The 17696-nt window shown below is 41.8% G+C and overlaps 1 protein-coding gene across 2 annotated transcripts in view; it reads left to right on the forward strand.

The window, feature by feature from the left end:
- LOC117429867 (thrombospondin type-1 domain-containing protein 4-like) overlaps positions 1 to 16138 on the forward strand; it is a 157012-nt gene extending 140874 nt beyond the window's left edge. For both annotated transcript variants that reach the window (XM_058998449.1, XM_058998450.1), the window contains 4 exons: positions 4223 to 4396; positions 7071 to 7250; positions 7827 to 7971; positions 13755 to 16138. In XM_058998449.1, the coding sequence (XP_058854432.1) occupies positions 4223 to 4396; positions 7071 to 7250; positions 7827 to 7971; positions 13755 to 13897 (642 nt within the window). In that variant the 3' untranslated portion in view covers positions 13898 to 16138. The remainder of the gene's footprint in view (positions 1 to 4222; positions 4397 to 7070; positions 7251 to 7826; positions 7972 to 13754) is intronic.
- The last annotated feature ends 1558 nt before the right edge of the window (positions 16139 to 17696 follow it).

Below are 17696 nucleotides of genomic sequence, written 5' to 3' on the forward strand. Positions count from 1 at the left end.
CTGCACACGAGGTAGTTCAACAGCTGCTCTTCATTTCTGTCTCTTTGGAGAAGCTGTGATCCTGGGACACAGTTCCTGTAGGTAGAGGCTGCGAGGAAGGAAGTCATTACAGCCTCAGTTAGAGGGGAATAGTACAGTCCTTCAGAGCAGCAGAGAGACTGGCCTGGACTTACTCGTCCTTAGGGCTGCAGGGCCGCTGTGTGGTTTCCAGGGTTTGAATCAATGGAGAACAAACTATCCATGACAAAACCTGGCTTAAATTATAGTGGTCTATTGCATCATCTTGTATTTTCCAGTCATTCTGAACCTTTTTGGGTTGGGTTTTTATCAAATAAAAATTATACAAACCTGAGCTACATAGAAGCAATGTAAAGCTCCTGTAATTGGGTTATGGCATCATGATTTGGGCCTAGCCAAGCAGTATTCCCTCCATGATAAATTGCACTATAGAAACTGTTCAATGTTCCTTGGAACAGTTTCAATAAAAATGATTTAACTGTATATCAATAATCATGTAAGCTACCGTTTTTTTTTTTCATTCAGTAGCCCTGACGGAGTGTAATAAACACATACATATTTTACTAAGCAATAAAACATCTCTTGGTTAAGACATAGAGATACTGATATACTATAAGTATTTTAAAAATCCTTTTTTAACACACAAAATGTTTATAATCTGGGACAGTCAGACTGTAAATTACAAGTAGCACAAGTAATAGGTCCCTCTTTAATATGCAAAGTTCACTATTATTATTTACTAGTAGTCATAGTAGTCCTAGTAGTAGGCAATACCATAGCTTTTGTGGTATGGATATTTTTTAACTGACATTGAGAAATGACTAATGCTGGAAGGAGAGTTTAGTTGTCTTAGTAACCAGAGTTGTGCTTAGATAATACATGGATTGCCTCCTGACTACACATGTACTGTCTTAAAACACTGGCATGCTTTCCTAGTAGTGTTTCTAAAAGGTTGGGTTCAGTAATCCAAAATAACATTAAACCCAATGAACAATGTGTTCAGGTGATTGGAGGCATCAGACAAATAGATGTGCCTGTAAGGTACATAACATGGTTAGTGTCTGGGGTGGTATGGAGTTGGTCCATTTATCCAATCTTTGATGTTTGCTGGCTATACAGTGTGAAGGAAGAGCTGGCTGCATGTCTTCGGAGTCGAACGCATTGGCCAAATCTAAAGAGCTCAGCCGGGAATTTCTGTATAACTGTGGTCAAGTTAAGGAAGGAGGGTCAGCTCCTTCACAGTGTAGCCAAAACACTTCCTCTGCCAAAATCTACAGCAGAATGGGTGTCTCTTAAGTGGAAAAGTGCGGGGGTTTGAGAGATGGAGTTGTGTTTCTTCTTTTGTTTATTGAGATATTTACAGAATGTCAGTGAGGGGATTTATTGCAGCCCTTTCCGGCAGACGTTAGCTCAAACTGTCAGTTTGTAAAGGAAGTGATGAGCACAGGCATTCATAAATAATTGTACAGTATGCTGTGTTTCTGTTAAGCCAAGCCTCTTAAAATAAAACAAAGTCAAGAAGGGTCTTATCAAAAACATTTTAAGCAGGGACAGTTTTTATATCCTCCATTTTTCAATTCATTTAATAGACCCTTATTTATCAATTAGGGGTGGTAATAATAATGGGAAAATAGGTCCCTCAGTCTATCTCCCTATCAAACTAAACTGTATGAACTTGTAAAAGGACAATGGGTGTGTGTCTGCTCTACTGGTTTTGACACAGGTGCTCTCATTACAGTGCAACCTATCCCTCCTTAGTGGGGTACATTGCATTTCCGCATGCATTGCTTGTGCAGGTTTATTTCAGCATATTTTCTACATATATTATATCACAGCATGCTCTCCTAAAGTATCTGTGTTTTACTTAGACAGCACAGGTGTGCTTAGTGTTAGTGCAGTACTTCTACCATGCAAAGGAGATCCTTTAATCCTGCTGATCATCACACCAAACGTGTTGGTCTAAAGGTTAACCGTTTACTTGACTTCTGCTCTTTAAGTTGTAAATGTGCACTTTCCCTTGCTTTTTCCATGCCTGTGCCATGCATTTACTGTGCATTCCCACACAAAGATTTCACTGTACACCACTCTTACATGCAAGTCCATAATATATACATCTATGTTTTGGCTCATTATAGTTTTTAAAACATATTACTGTGGTGGAGAGATGTGGAGGATTTAAGTGAGTGCACTGGAGGAGATTACCCCTGAAGAAATGACTATTACTGTCATTTCTTCAGGGGGGACCCACAGGAGTCCTGCCCCATGAGACTAACAGTATTGTGTTCAGTTTTTAATATAGATGCTATTTTTCTTTTTAGTGTAACCAGAAAATAAATGTTAAAAAAAATGATCATGGTGAGCTAGTTAGTTCTATTTTATTAGATGCATTTTGTAGCTAATAAGTTACCAAGCAACACTAGAGGTATAAATAGATTGATAGATACAAATAGATAGATAGCTACAGCTGAAATGTAAGCTACCTAATAAACCTCTGTAAAGAGTCTTGGAAACAGTTTTGTAGAGGTTGTGCAGCCCCAGAGGGATAGACTTGGCCGGTGCAATTGGCATGATACAGACCAAGCTGCAGATCTGGCAGTGGAGAGTACACATTTATTTTGTCCAATTTCTCTTTGTGTGTGAAGAATGTAAACAATCTTTTCCGGTGCTCTTCGTGTGTCTGAGCAGCGCAAGCATGTGTACACATTGGACAGAGCCTGTTCCAATCTGTAAAACAGATCCCAGCTTTGCAGTGTGATCAGAGTTCAGTCTGCACCCCCGCTTCATCCCGTTTTCACAATACACCCATGTGGGATATAAAGTGGTTTGAAATAGGGGGAGGTTCAGTACCCCATTTGTTTATCAACTACTGTACAAGGGATTTCATTGGGAAAATTGATAAGTAGGTGAAGTTCTGCAATAACTTTATTTAGGTAACTTTATTATTGGAGAACAACAGGACTGATTTCAATCACTTTCACTTCAGTCTTAGGTGGTAAGATTATCTAATTTACCTTGTTCCTTTGTTCTCTACAATGCAAGGTGATTAATGGATTTGCCATGTAAATAACATGCATGATGTGCAGGATAGTTCTGAAATTATTATAATTGTGTTCATATGAGAAATACGTCTGTTTCGTAACCCTGTCTTGCCCTTAAATGCTGTTTGTTCTTGTAGTTTTGTAAATATTTGTTTGCATGCCAACCATTGTGGATACTGCTTAGACTGAAGAACTGACAAGTTTATTTTTCTTAAAGCAAACTTATAAACAAAAACACAGCTCACAGAGCCAAAAGTCTTGCACTATCATGGTGAGTTTTTAAATAACTCTCTCTCTCTCTCTCTTTCTCTCTCTCTCTCTCTCCCTCTCTCTCTCTCTCTCTCTCTCTCTCTCTCTCTCTCTCTCTCTCTCTCTCCCCAGCTCCCTGGTAGTCTCCCTAATGAAGCTTCAGGCTCTCTTTTTATAGGATGTGGCTGTTCCCAATTAACACCAATTATTCCATTAGGAACAGCCACATTCTTGCTCTGCCACAAGCACATACAGTAAAATAACCTCTCCTGACCTGAGTTTATGTAGTTACTCTTTTAGGCTGACCAGGATTCAGTTATCCTCTCTACAGTAAATTAAATATGTTGCCCACCACAATCCAGCACTTGGTCAAGCTGATAGCTCACAGTTGTTCTGGGTTTTAACCAGTCCAACCGATTTAAGAAAACAACAGTCAATTTAAGTCCCTTTACTGTAAAGATCAAAGTGATGTGTGTCAGAGTAATATAGTGTAACAGTCTGTGCATTTGTGTTGTACTGTACTTCTGTGTATGTGTGTTTACATGTTGTGTGTGTGTCTTATGTCGTTTCCGTTGTTTGTAATTGCGTTCCCTTCCCCCTCTGTATTTCCTGCCGTTGTTTAACTCTGTCTCTGTTGCTGTGTGACCCTAACCCTGTGATTGGTTCTATCTGTGAGTCACTGTGTGTTCACGTGTTCAGTGTATTCCCATTGGCCCGAAGTGTGAGGCTAAAGACACTTTCTCTGCTTCCCTGCATAAACGTACATCATAAAGGAATATACATTACAGGATAAATTTAGAGGGGTTAAAGGTGAAATTCAGTCCTATGAAAGCAGTTTACCCCCCAGCTCCTTTCCATGGTTAAGTCACATCTGTTGTTATGGTTTCTGATTTCTGTATTTGCATGTCTCCCTGCAGTGTTCTGCGGATTGTGGGGTCGGAGTCAGGTCCCGATCCGTGCTGTGCATGACCAATCACATAAGCAGCCTCCCCCTGGAGGGGTGTGGCCACGAGCGCCCTGCAGAGGCCATGGCGTGTAATAACGGCCCCTGCGAGAGCCGAGTGCAGTGGTTCGCAGGCAGCTGGAGTCAGGTGAGCACCTTCGTTTACCCTCATCGCTCCAACAGAGCATAATACACCACCTAACACTGGACCGCAATGCCTGGGTTTGCCTTATGACGTCATACTTAAAACAAGTTAATCTTTACAGATAACTGAGTAATCACACTAGTCCAATTTAAAGACAATGCTTGTGCTTTTATGCACTGCTTGGTATTACTTGTGCCAAATATTCACATTTTCTGCTTCCTGTTGAAGCATATTGGTGTTCTTAAGTAAAATAAAAAGAATCCTGTTAATTGCAAAAAGAGAGCAAGAGCCTTGAGAACGGATGGATTATGATAGTGCTAGAACCGAGTGAGGGTGGAGGAGTGGATAGAGCAGAGAGAGGGTGGAGGAGCGGATAGAGCAGAGTGAGGGTGGAGTGGATAGAGCAGAGTGAGGGTGGAGGAGTGGATAGAGCAGAGTGAGGGTGGAGTGGATAGAGGAGTGAGAGTGGAGGAGTGGATAGAGCAGTGAGGGTGGAGGACTGGATAGAGCAGAGTGAGGGTAGAGGAGTGGATAGGGCCGAGTGAGGGTGAAGTGGATAGAGCAGAGTGAGGGTGGAGTGGATAGAGCAGAGTGAGGGTTGAGGAGTGGATAGAGCAGAGTGAGGGTGGAGTGGGTAGAGCAGAGTGAGGGTGGTGTGGATAGAGCAGAGTGAGGGTGGAGGAGTGGATAGAGCAGAGTGAGGGTGGAGTGGATAGAGCAGAGTGAGGGTGGAGGAGTGGATAGAGCAGAGTGAGGGTGGAGGAGTGGATAGAGCAGAGTGAGGGTGGGGTGGATAGAGCAGAGTGAGGGTGGTGTGGATAGAGCAGAGTGAGGGTGGTGTGGATAGAGCAGAGTGAGGGTGGAGTGGATAGAGCAGTGAGGGTGGAGGAGTGGATAGAGCAGTGAGTGTAGAAGAGTGGATAGAGCCGAGTGAGGTTGGAGGAGTGGATAGAGCAGTGAGGATGGAGGAGTGGGTAGAGCAGAGTGAGGGTGGAGGAGTGGATAGAGCAGAGTGAGGGTGGAGTGGATAGAGCAGAGTGAGGGTGGAGGAGTGGATAGAGCAGAGTGAGGGTGGAGGAGTGGATAGAGCAGAGTGAGGGTGAAGTGGATAGAGCAGAGTGAGGGTGGAGTGGATAGAGCAGAGTGAGGGTGGAGGAGTGGATAGAGCAGAGTGAGGGTGGAGTGGATAGAGCAGAGTGAGGGTGGAGGAGTGGATAGAGCAGAGTGAGGGTGAAGTGGATAGAGCAGAGTGAGGGTGGAGTGGATAGAGCAGAGTGAGGGTGGAGGAGTGGATAGAGCAGAGTGAGGGTGGAGTGGATAGAGCAGAGTGAGGGTGGAGGAGTGGATAGAGCAGAGTGAGGGTGAAGTGGATAGAGCAGAGTGAGGGTGGAGTGGATAGAGCAGAGTGAGGGTTGAGGAGTGGATAGAGCAGAGTGAGGGTGAAGTGGATAGAGCAGAGTGAGGGTGGTGTGGATAGAGCAGAGTGAGGGTGGAGTGGATAGAGCAGTGAGGGTGGAGGAGTGGATAGAGCAGAGTGAGGGTGGAGGAGTGGATAGAACTGAGTGAGGGTGGAGGAGTGGATTGAGCAGTGAGGGTAGAAGAGTGGATAGAGCCGAGTGAGGGTGGAGGAGTGGGTAGAGCAGAGTGAGGGTGGGGTGGATAGAGCAGAGTGAGGGTGGTGTGGATAGATCAGAGTGAGGGTGGAGTGGATAGAGCAGTGAGGATAGAGGAGTGGATAGAGCAGAGTGAGGGTGGAGGAGTGGATAGAACTGAGTGAGGGTGGAGGAGTGGATTGAGCAGTGAGAGTGGAGGAGAGGATAGAGTAGAGTGAGGGTGGAAGAGTGGATAGAGCAGCGTGAGGGTGGAGGAGTCAGAGCAGAGTGAGGGTGGAGGAGTGGATAGAGCAGTGAGGGTAGAAGAGTGGATAGAGCCGAGTGAGAGTGGAGGAGTGGGTAGAGCAGAGTGAGGGTGGAGGAGTGGATAGAGCAGAGTGAGGGTGGAGTGGATAGAGCAGTGAGGATGGAGGAGTGGATAGAGCAGTGAGGATGGAGGAGTGGGTAGAGCAGAGTGAGGGTGGAGTGGATAGAGCCGAGTGAGGGTGGAGTGGATAGAGCAGAGTGAGGGTGGAGGAGTGGATAGAGCAGAGTGAGGGTGGAGTGGATAGAGCAGTGAGGGTGGAGGAGTGGATAGAGCAGTGAGGGTAGAAGAGTGGATAGAGCCGAGTGAGGGTGGAGGAGTGGGTAGAGCAAGAGGTGAGTCTTTAGGAGGCGCCGGAAGATGTCAGGGACTGGGCAGTCCTGACATCTGTAGGAAGGTCATTCCACCACTACGGGGCGAGGGTGGAGAAGGAGCGGGCTCTGGAGGCAGGGGAGCGTAGAGGATGTACAGCCAGTCTTCTAGTGCAGGAGGAGCGGAGTGGTTGAGTGGGGGTGTAGGGAGAGATGAGTCTTAAACTGAATGCGAGCGGTGATCGGGAGCCAGTGGAGTGAGCGGAGCAGTGGAGTTGCATGGGAGAAGCGAGGCAGAGAGAACACCAGGCGAGACATTAGACAATAGGGGTCATTTTATAATTATACAATTATGCACATAGTGACCTGATTCCCTATGTTAACTCTCTGGACATTCCCTTTTCTCTTATACATGACTATAATAACACCATTTGTTTCCTGGTGGCCAGTGTTCTGCAGAGTGTGGCAGTGGCACTCAGCAGAGAGAGGTGGTGTGTCTTCAGAAATCAGAGGACAGCTTCACAGTCCTGCAGCCCTTTGAGTGTGCCTCTCTAGAACGACCACTCAACCAGCAAACCTGCTCCCTTAAAGCCTGCGGCGCTAAGTGGTACCACACAGACTGGAGCTCGGTAAGTACCGTGCGGTCCAGCTGACCTCCTGATGGCACTACATCACTAGTGCTGTAAAGAGATAGTCTGACAGAGAGCAGACTTCAGAACCATCATGCATTTCTCCTTAAGCCGCTCTTTTGTTCTACTTCATACGGTTTGAATCTTTTTTGGGTCAGATTAAGCCAGCATTTCACATCAGTGTTCGTTACAACTCATTAATGTTTAAATTGGGAGTTCTCCAGATTCATTAACATTTTGACTGACACAAGCATGCTGTGCCGCTGTTAAAAAGGGTATTTTATATATTCTTTTAATTAAAATCTTTGCTAAAGAGTTTTATAAACACACATCACCCAGTTGTTAATATAATCGGTGCAGTGATAACATATACTGCAAGTCATTTTGCAATTATAATTTTCCTATGCTTTTGCCATAATTGACCATGGTTTTCTATACCTCTCTGTGCTTTAGAATGCCCATGCCCATGCTTTACTACACGTCACTATGCTTTTACTATTATTGTGTGGTAAATTATATTGTAAGATGATCTTGGTGCTCTGAAGGTAACTGAGCCCTCTCTCGCTTCCTCCACAGTGCTCCAAGTCGTGCGAGGGCGGGTTTCGGGTCCGGGAGGTGCGTTGTCTTTCTGACGACATGACAACCAGTGACCACTGTGAGGCCCAGCTCAGGCCTGAGGAGAGGGAGACGTGTAACACCGAGCCCTGCGCACCTGAGATAGGTGAGTGGCAGAGGCTGCTGAGTCCATATGCGCAACAGGATGCGCAATTTGTTTTTTGGGTCCGAATGTGAAAGGGTACAGGGGTTGTGTAACATTATCCATAACACTGTGAATAGGGTGTTTGGCCAACAATGGTCAGCCAGGACAGCACTGGCTTTACATTCTACAAGCTGGTTTAATTGTTCTGGAAGGAAGTTCCATTCCTCAATAAACTGACTTTTATTCCTAAATATAAGAAAAGTTTGGGAATCAGAAGTGGCCGTTTAGCCCATCAAAGCATATCCCTTCTTAGCACAACATTTCCCCTAGTAAGGTTATCTAATTGAATAATTCCACGGAAGTCGGTTGTGGATTTTCACAATTGTCTGGGTCATTAATAGATTTCCTCGATTTGCATGCAGTTGCTATGTCATTCCACCTCAGCAGTCAATGTATGTCATGACGGTGAAGCAAGTCAGCTCCCCCACCCCAAGTCACCTAGGAAGTGAAGGATTACCTGAAACAAAGGCATGAAATTGATCTTTCTTTAACCTAGTATATGTGACAAACCGGGGTAAGTTTGTCACTTGCAGGACCTTTAAACATTGTCTTCTAGTGAAAAATGAACACTCCAGAACCAGTGGTAGGAAATAAAATATCATTATTTATATAAAAAATAAATTATTATTATTTGTTTATTTAGTAGACGCCTTTATCCAAGGCGACTTACAGAAACTAGGGTGTGTGAACTATGCATCAGCTGCAGAGTCACTTATAACAATGTCTCACCCGAAAGACAGAGCACAAGGAGGTTAAGTGACTTGCTCAGGGTCACACAGTGAGTCAGATAGGATTTGAACCATGGACCTCCTGTTTACAAGTCATTTTCTTTAACCACTGGACCACACAGCCTCAAACAAATCAAACAAAAGTCTAACTCCTTCCAGGAGTGCTAAACTAAACTTTTCTTTGTTTTTAGCTATACCGGACAGCTATGCTGTTTACCCGTCACGCACAGCACAAAAGTTACACACAGTACCTTGTCAGGTCTGACCACCCAGGCGTCCTTCAGTGTTAGCCTTAACGCAGCCAGAAACCAAACATTTCAGACCTGCTTATATCCACCTGCCTTACTTACAAGCAGGTGTCGCTAATTAAATTAATAAAACAATTACACAATTAAACAATTACAAAACATATTCCCCCCGTGTGCAGGACCTCTACCCTGTCACATGATGCAAGATATATATATTTTTAATATCCCATAAACCTATGAAAATTCTTCCATATTTTCAGTGATGGAAATCATCCTTCACCTGGACCTTGAAGATGGCTGCCATATTGAGGTCATGTGACCTTTTGGTTTTGAGATGACTTCATGCTTTGAGATTTACACCGGTACTAAGTTAAGGCTGAGACATGTATTGGCGCTTTCATCTCCTCTTTAATATACAGTATGCAAAAAAAAAATATTAATGTAAAGCAGACTGGTTCTGCATCTTAGAAGTGCAGTCAGTGTTACCCCAAAATGGTATCAATTTTTTATGAATGTAGAACGACTAGGGTGGGTCTTTTAGCACCCCTTGCTTACTTAACATCTTGGTATCCCTGAAAAGATAATGCACAATATCTCTGTCCCACAGGTACGTGGTACTCCCAAATATTACCCATTTACTACCAATGCAGAATGACTTTGTGGGACAATTGTTCTTCATCGTACCCTAAAGCATGATGCTGTAATGGTGACTGCCAAAACCAGTACAAATATGGCATTACTCTTGACACACATCATCTTTTGGGGTAAAATGAAGAACGGATGCCCCTGTTGGCAGTACATAATATCTGGGGTACCACTACACTTGTGGGTGATAAAAGTTCCACCCCTAATCGTTCTGCATTCCTAAAAATAAATAATATTTAGGGGAACCACTGCACTTGTAAGTTGGCTTGATCATTAACAGGTTTTAAAGGAGGATATGATTAGCTATTCAAGACACCAAAAATGATTTAGTAAGTTAGGAGTCTGAGTGGGATAAAATGGGAAATAAGTGCCCCACCCCAAGTCATTCTGTTTCATCATTCTGACTGACAGTTTATGTAGCAAATAGAAGTGCGTGACAGCTCAAATATATGTAATGTTTTCATTAGCTAAAACCCCTTGAAGACATGTATTGTCTGGGACACCTGTTCTTCATTTGACCCCAACACATGCCTTTCCTATCCTCTAGTTAACAAAACCCGTTCTCATGCATCCCTGTTATCACCCCGATTTTATTAAGGAAGGTTTTCTTACGGTCTCCTAGCTTAAACAGTGCTTAAAGTAAACTTCTACTAACCCTCTCAAAAACAGTGTAAAGCACTGGGTGACTCACAACTTTTACTCCAGCACATGTTGCCCTCTAGTGGAATATTCAGAAATAGTTTGATTCACAGAAGTATATATACAGCAGGAATGAAATGCACTGTCATTTGCAAACAGTTAGCCAGAAAAACATTTCACAAACCTTTAAAGCTACAATCGGCAAATAAAATGCGATTTTAATTCAAACACAACCCGCTATGTTCATTGTGTTCAACACAACTGCAATATCTGTTGCCCACTCAGACACCTTGCTCAGAAATAAAACTTAGTCTCCCTGAATAAGTTTAGAGTGAGTAGAAAATGTGCCAATACCGACTGTTGAAATGTGACATTTTCAGTTTTCATTTTGCATTCATAGTTAACCATATGATATGCACGAATGTCTTCAACAGCACAGTGTCATACAGCTGTTCTATTTTCTAACTGGGCACCCCGTTTTTAATACCCGTAAAGAAGTGCTCCCCTACAAGATTTCAGAATCTTGGTTTTCTCAATGAAAGCGGGGGCTAGGTGACCCCCTTTTTGTGTCTTGTTCTTTTTGTAGGTATTACATTTGCACACAACTCCTTTTTAGAGCGTGGCTGATGTTTAGCTGATCTCTTTTTTCTAACTTTGCTGTTTTTCTACATGCAAAATGTTGTGACAAGCCAATATATTGTAATGTCTGTGCAAGAGGGATTAGAGCTTTAAGTAGTGCTGGGACAAAGATCCCAATATTCAAACAAATATTTTTTGACATGTATTCGGATACAAAAATCAGAGGTTCGTATTCGCTAGAAATGACAAAAATACCTTGCACTTATTAATGGCAAATAAAAAAGAGCTCTGTGTGTTATGTGAGATGAATGTAAAATAGAAAAACAGTCGTGCATTTTTGCAGTCACACATAATTAATAAACTCGTGCAGATTGTGGCCGAGGGGAAATAGGATAGTTACTAACTAGTTAAACCCCTCGGCCACAATATAAAAAGCCTGCAGCTCTCCATGTTCGTGGGGGAGTCCAGAGGAGGAACGAGCAGGAAAGAATGCAACTGCAGTTGCCTGTGTGTGCTTCCTGCATCTGGCCTGATGTCACGTCTCAGCCATTCCTTTCACAGCATATGAAAAAAGTTTTTTTTTTTTTAAATGTACACAAACATTTTTTAAAAGATTAAAAAATCTTTTATTTTCAGGATGTTTCGGGCAAAAGTCCTTCTTCAGCTAAAAGGCTTTTGCCCAAAACGTCCTAAAAATAAAAGATTTTGTGTACATTTTAAAAAAAATATGCCTTAAATATTGTACACTGCAGTTTTATATATATATGTATTTATATATATATATATATATATATATATATATATATATATATATATATATATATATATATATATACAGTACTGTGCAAAAGTTTTAGGCAGGTGTGAAAAAATGCTGTAAAGTAAGAATGCTTTCAAAAATAGACATGTTAATAGTTTATATTTATCAATTAACAAAATGCAAAGTGAGTGAACAGAAGAAAAATCTACATCAAATCAATATTTGGTGTGACCACCCTTTGCCTTCAAAACAGCATCAATTCTTCTAGGTACACTTGCACACAGTTTTTGAAGGAACTCGGCAGGTAGGTTGGCCCAAACATCTTGGAGAACTAACCACAGTTCTTCTGTGGATTTAGGCAGCCTCAGTTGCTTCTCTCTCTTCATGTAATCCCAGACAGACTCGATGATGTTGAGATCAGGGCTCTGTGGGGGCCATACCATCACTTCCAGGACTCCTTGTTCTTCTTTACGTTGAAGATAGTTCTTAATGACTTTCGCCGTAATTTTTGGGTCGATGTCATGCTGCAGAATAAATTTGGGGCCAATCAGATGCCTCCCTGATGGTACTGCATGATGGATAAGTATCTGCCTGTACTTCTCAGCATTGAGGAGACCATTAATTCTGACCAAATCCCCAACTCCATTTGCAGAAATGCAGCCCCAAACTTGCAAGAAACCTCCACCATGCTTCACTGTTGCCTGCAGACACTCATTCGTGTACCGCTCTCCAGCCCTTCGGCGAACAAACTGCCTTCTGCTACAGCCAAATATTTCAAATTTTGACTCATCAGTCCAGAGCACCTGCTGCCATTTTTCTGTACCCCAGTTCCTGTGTTTTGGTGCATAGTTGAGTCGCTTGGCCTTGTTTTTGGAGGTATGGCTTTTTGGCCGCAAGTCTTCCATGAAGGCCACTTCTGACCAGACTTCTCCGGACAGTAGATGGGTGTACCAGGGTCCCACTGTTTTCTGCCAATTCTGAGCTGATGGCACTCTGGACATCTTCCGATTGCGAATGGAAGTAAGCATGATGTGTCTTTCATCTGCTACAGTAAGTTTCCTTGGCCAACCACTGCGTCTACGGTCCTCAACGTTGCCCATTTCTTTGTGCTTCTTCGAAAGAGCTTGGACAGCACATCTGGAAACCCCTGTCTGCCTTGAAATTTCTGCCTGGGAGAGACCTTGCTGATGCAGTATAACTACCTTGTGTCTTGTTGCTGTGCTCAGTCTTGCCATGGTGTATGACTTTTGACAGTAAACTGTCTTCAGCAACCTCACCTTGTTAGCTGAGTTTGGCTGTTCCTCACCCAGTTGTATTCCTCCTACACAGCTGTTCTGTTTCAGTTAATGATTGTGTTTCAACCTATATATTGAATTGATGATCATTAGCACCTTGTTTGGTATAATTGTTTAATCATACACCTGACTATATGCCTACAAAATCCCTGACTGTGCACGTGTACCTAGAAGAATTGATGCTGTTTTGAAGGCAAAGGGTGGTCACACCAAATATGGATTTGATTTAGATTTTTCTTCTGTTCACTCACTTTGCATTTAGTTAATTGATAAATATAATCTATTAACATGTCTATTTTTGAAAGCATTCTTACTTTACAGCATTTTTTCACACCTGCCTAAAGCTTTTGCACAGTACTATATATATATATATATATATATATATATATATATATATATATATATATATATATATATATATATATGATCTCACAGGATCAACACAGAAGATCTTGAGCCTCTATTTAAAAGTTTTAGAAGCAAAAGTAAACAAACCAGATTATGCGCGCATACATAGTGATCTCTATGGAAAGCCATCTGGGACAAAAACGTGTTGTGCGAGACAGAATCTCATGGGACAGAAAAAATGCAAGCACATCGTTTTTCTATTTTAACGTGTTCCATATTGTAAGGTCTTGCTGTAAAATAAAGACACACACACACGGGGGCTACAGCCACTCCCCCTGCTCCTGCTGCTATGCTCGCTGCCTGCATTCAGAGCAATATAATGGCTTGTATTACTTAAAAAAGAACGAATATTTAAATTATGAGAGAATATCTGAACCTGAAAATCCTGTGTTTGTCCCAGCACTAGCTTTAAGTGATATAAAGGTACCTTTGTATCTTTCAGATGAGAACTGCCGAGACAAGTATTTCAACTGCAACGTGGTGGTCCAGGCCCGGCTCTGTGTGTACAACTACTACAAAGCTGCCTGCTGTGCCTCCTGTACCAGAGTGGCCAATCGACATCCAGGATTCCTGGGGCGCAGATAACACCCGCCCACTACAGGCACACTCTATCCCAGCAGCCACTTCTCTACAGTCCTGCCTGCAGTGTGACCCTAGATTCAGACCAAGGCTTTTCCAAAAGAGACAGCGGCCCCATTCATTCCTCTGTGCGGTAACCAGGCCAGAATCCCATCCCTCACAAACACACATGCAAATGACACACAACATCACTGTGATGCTTATAAACCCCTTTAAACAAGACTTCAGGACCAGGACAAATCATTCTCGTTGAGAGGGTCCTGAAGACGTTTGGTTCGTCCTGCATTTTCACTGGCTTGGAAGCAATATGCAACCTGATTGGATGTGCGGGTATACATGACTATTCAGTTTAGCATTGGGCATTCCAATTGGACAAGAGAGTTAAAGCATTACATCCATCCAGTAGTATCCTACTTTTGAATTTGATGAAAAGATGTAATGTACTGTTAATAAAACTATGACAGGGCCATGATTAGTATTCATTTACACCTTTGAGTGGCTTTATATTATTATTTATGTGTTTTTCAATCATGTAAGCATAGGGAATGTCCTCTTAAAGTAGGTTTGAAAGTTTGATTAAAAGCACCACTGAACAGGGAAATCATATAGAGCTACTGTATTTTTGATTGAATTCATCTTAGTTTCCATCCATTAATGGTCCTTAACCTCCCTTGTCTAACAGTGACAGCGGCTAGTAGAGTGATGGTACGGAAGCAGCTGGACTTCAAGTCAAATATTAAATGTATTTTTTATATCTGTAGAATATCTCTTTTTGCTTAGTTTCAGAATACTGCAGTATACATGTGAATTATGAACTAACTTACACAGTACATTCCTGAATCAATACCTCTATTGCACTGTACTACCGAGCCACGTCTGGGCCTCACCAGGGAGCCTGGTTGTGTTTCCACTGCAGAGCCCAAGCCACGCCACACACAATGAACACGTCGAGTCGCATGTAGATGATGCTGTATTAAGAGGCGCTGTATTTGAGCGGAGAATGGCGGATCCAGAGGTTAGAGTTTTCTTCGTTTTCGTTCTTTATATATTACTGAATACAACTGAGCGTCCTCAGCTTCCCAAGGCTGTGCTTTTCTCTCCTCTGACTTGCTGCACGCCATGTTGTTCATCTTCCTCGAGTGCTTTGAGTGACACAGCGTACTGTTGAAAATCATTAACCCCGTCCTGGCCCTGCTCGGCCCTACGAGACACATTCAGATGTGTTGTGAGGCCAGACTTTCACAGTTTGGAACTCGTTTGGCTTGACAAATAGCCAGTGGCCCTTACGACTCAGACATGCGTGTGGAAAAGGGGTATCAGATTTATACCATTACTTTTTACAGACCCTATAGCTGAACACATCACCTACACACACACACACACACACACACACGCAACAAAATACAAAACTTCTTGTTCTTATCTGAATTTTTTCTCTTGTAAAAAAAACTGCAAACGAGAAAAATCTTTCTGTAATTCTTAAGTTATTTTTTAATAAATGTAAAAATTTAAATTAAAAATAAACCCCAGACCCTGACAGGTGGTGGGTGTATGGATATGGTAATGAGGGGTACTGAGCTGACGATAAGAACTGAGACTGGCCCAAAAAAAGTAGCAAACCTTAAGAGTTTTAGAATAAACAAAAAACCTGTGTCAGTTGTCAGAGATGTGTGACTGCAACTGGTGGCCAATTCAACTCAGCACAAAACTTTGACTCAGAGCGGCAACGTGCTTGTGGGTTTAGTTGGACTAGTCAGACGGCCTAGTTGAGAATTCAATACCAACTACTGTAACTAAAATGTGTTCTGGACATACTTTATCACACACTAGTGAGAGGATTAGAATCTGGGGGTCTATGACGGCCTCTGGTTGTATGTCACAGTGGGTGTATGTACTTTTTCATGTTGCTGATGCCTTGAATTTACTGCTGTTGTGGCCGATGAATTTCACTGTCATGCTTCCTTGAAAGAGTGCCATGGGATTGGTAATTTCAACAACATACAAAGTACCTTTGTACCTCAAGCCTTGCTTTGCATCTGAGATCTGAGAAGATTAGCTCCAAGGCAGTCTGGCTGTACCCCACTGAAAACACAGGGCATCGTAGTTTAAAAAAAACGGAAACCTAGCAAGCAAGATGTATGAAGTGCCTGGATTCAAGGAAGGCCTTGACATAATTGGCCATACCCTACTAAAATACTCGCAGAATCTGTAATTGCTTTATGTTCCACTTATTAGGCAAACCGAATTTAATTGGTTACTATATATATATATATATATATATATATATATATATATATATATATATATATATATATATATATATATATATATATATATATATATATATATATATATATATATATATATATATATATTGGCATTTCTTGCAAAAGACTTTCAAAATTTACTGTATGTTGCCATACCAAAATTCTGTGAGATGATACATGCTGGCAAAAAAATATACAAAAAAATATGGGCTACCTGCTTTATAATCTGATTTTGTCCAAACAATGAAATCTAGCACAGTGACTTTTTAAACAAAGCTAAAAAAAATACAAAATTACAATTTTGTATGGCAGTAGACTCTGCACCTTTTCAGTACCTGCTGAAGTATGAACTGTGTACCCTTCAATAGGCAAGAACAACTGTAGATAATCAACTGTTCCTCAAACTCTTTTGTGTAATTGTACATGATGCTACTGGAGAGGCGATTGAGCATATTATATGTATTTAGAACATGCTAATGTGATTTTCTAAAGGGACTTTGTTTTTTGTGCATATTCTGTCCATTTATTTGACCATGTTTAAGGAAAGCTGGCTGAGTTGTTACACACATGTAACTGCTGTCGATATCGAAGGCTGTGGTACTACAAGATGCAGCATCAACAATGCCTTCGAAAAAGGGCATCTTTTTACAGTACAAGTGACATGATCTGCTTCTTACATTCGGATCCGCAATAGAGCAACACTAAAAATAACGGTTTAAATTAGAGCACAATACGGAAGGGTCTGTCTTTAATAATGGATCAGACTGATAGGCAGTGACTTGTACATCTTTATAAAGGATCAGCACTATGGCATTCTGTGTCTTTATCTAACCCTTGACATGTTCCTTCATACAGACACACACTTGAGTATACCAGTTCTGATGTTGCTTCAATGAATGAGCTTTTGTGACAAGCTGCTGGAGGCAGTAAGTTGCATGAGTACATCAGCTCTTATATTCAAACTTGAATATTGAATGAGTGTATGAGCTGTATGCAAATACAGGGGCCTAAGAATACAATCTGAAACATCTTTCGACTTGATAAGGGTTTTTATTTTTAATACAGAATTTAGTTTTGGAGTTTTGCGAAAAAGAATCAGAACAATTTACTGTCCAATTTAATAATCCCGTCTCCTATAATCGATTACATGCTTTCACTTTACTGCTCTGCTGTGTTTGCAACGTGTTTTTGTAGGTTTGAAAACACAATGGTGAAGTTGCAGATGTATATAGCCAAACTACCAGTATAGACACTCAAATCATAACATATATAAAATACACTTTTTGGACATTTACTAAGATTATTTTGCATAAATTAGTGTGTGAATCCAAATAAACTCTGTGTTGCTGTCTTTTTGCAAGGGTCCAGTGGGTCGATTAATACATTACAGCACCTGCCTTGTTCTCTTTAAACACTTACCATTATAAAAGTTTGCCCCAGTAAATCTGCATGGTAACTTTGCAGTTTTCCCTGCACTTACCATTGTATATCACAGTTTGCCCTGTTTTTTTTAAATGCTTTACCACCTCTCTGGACTT

This window comes from Acipenser ruthenus, chromosome 24 (assembly GCF_902713425.1).
Source record: "Acipenser ruthenus chromosome 24, fAciRut3.2 maternal haplotype, whole genome shotgun sequence".
NCBI lineage: Eukaryota > Metazoa > Chordata > Actinopteri > Acipenseriformes > Acipenseridae > Acipenser > Acipenser ruthenus.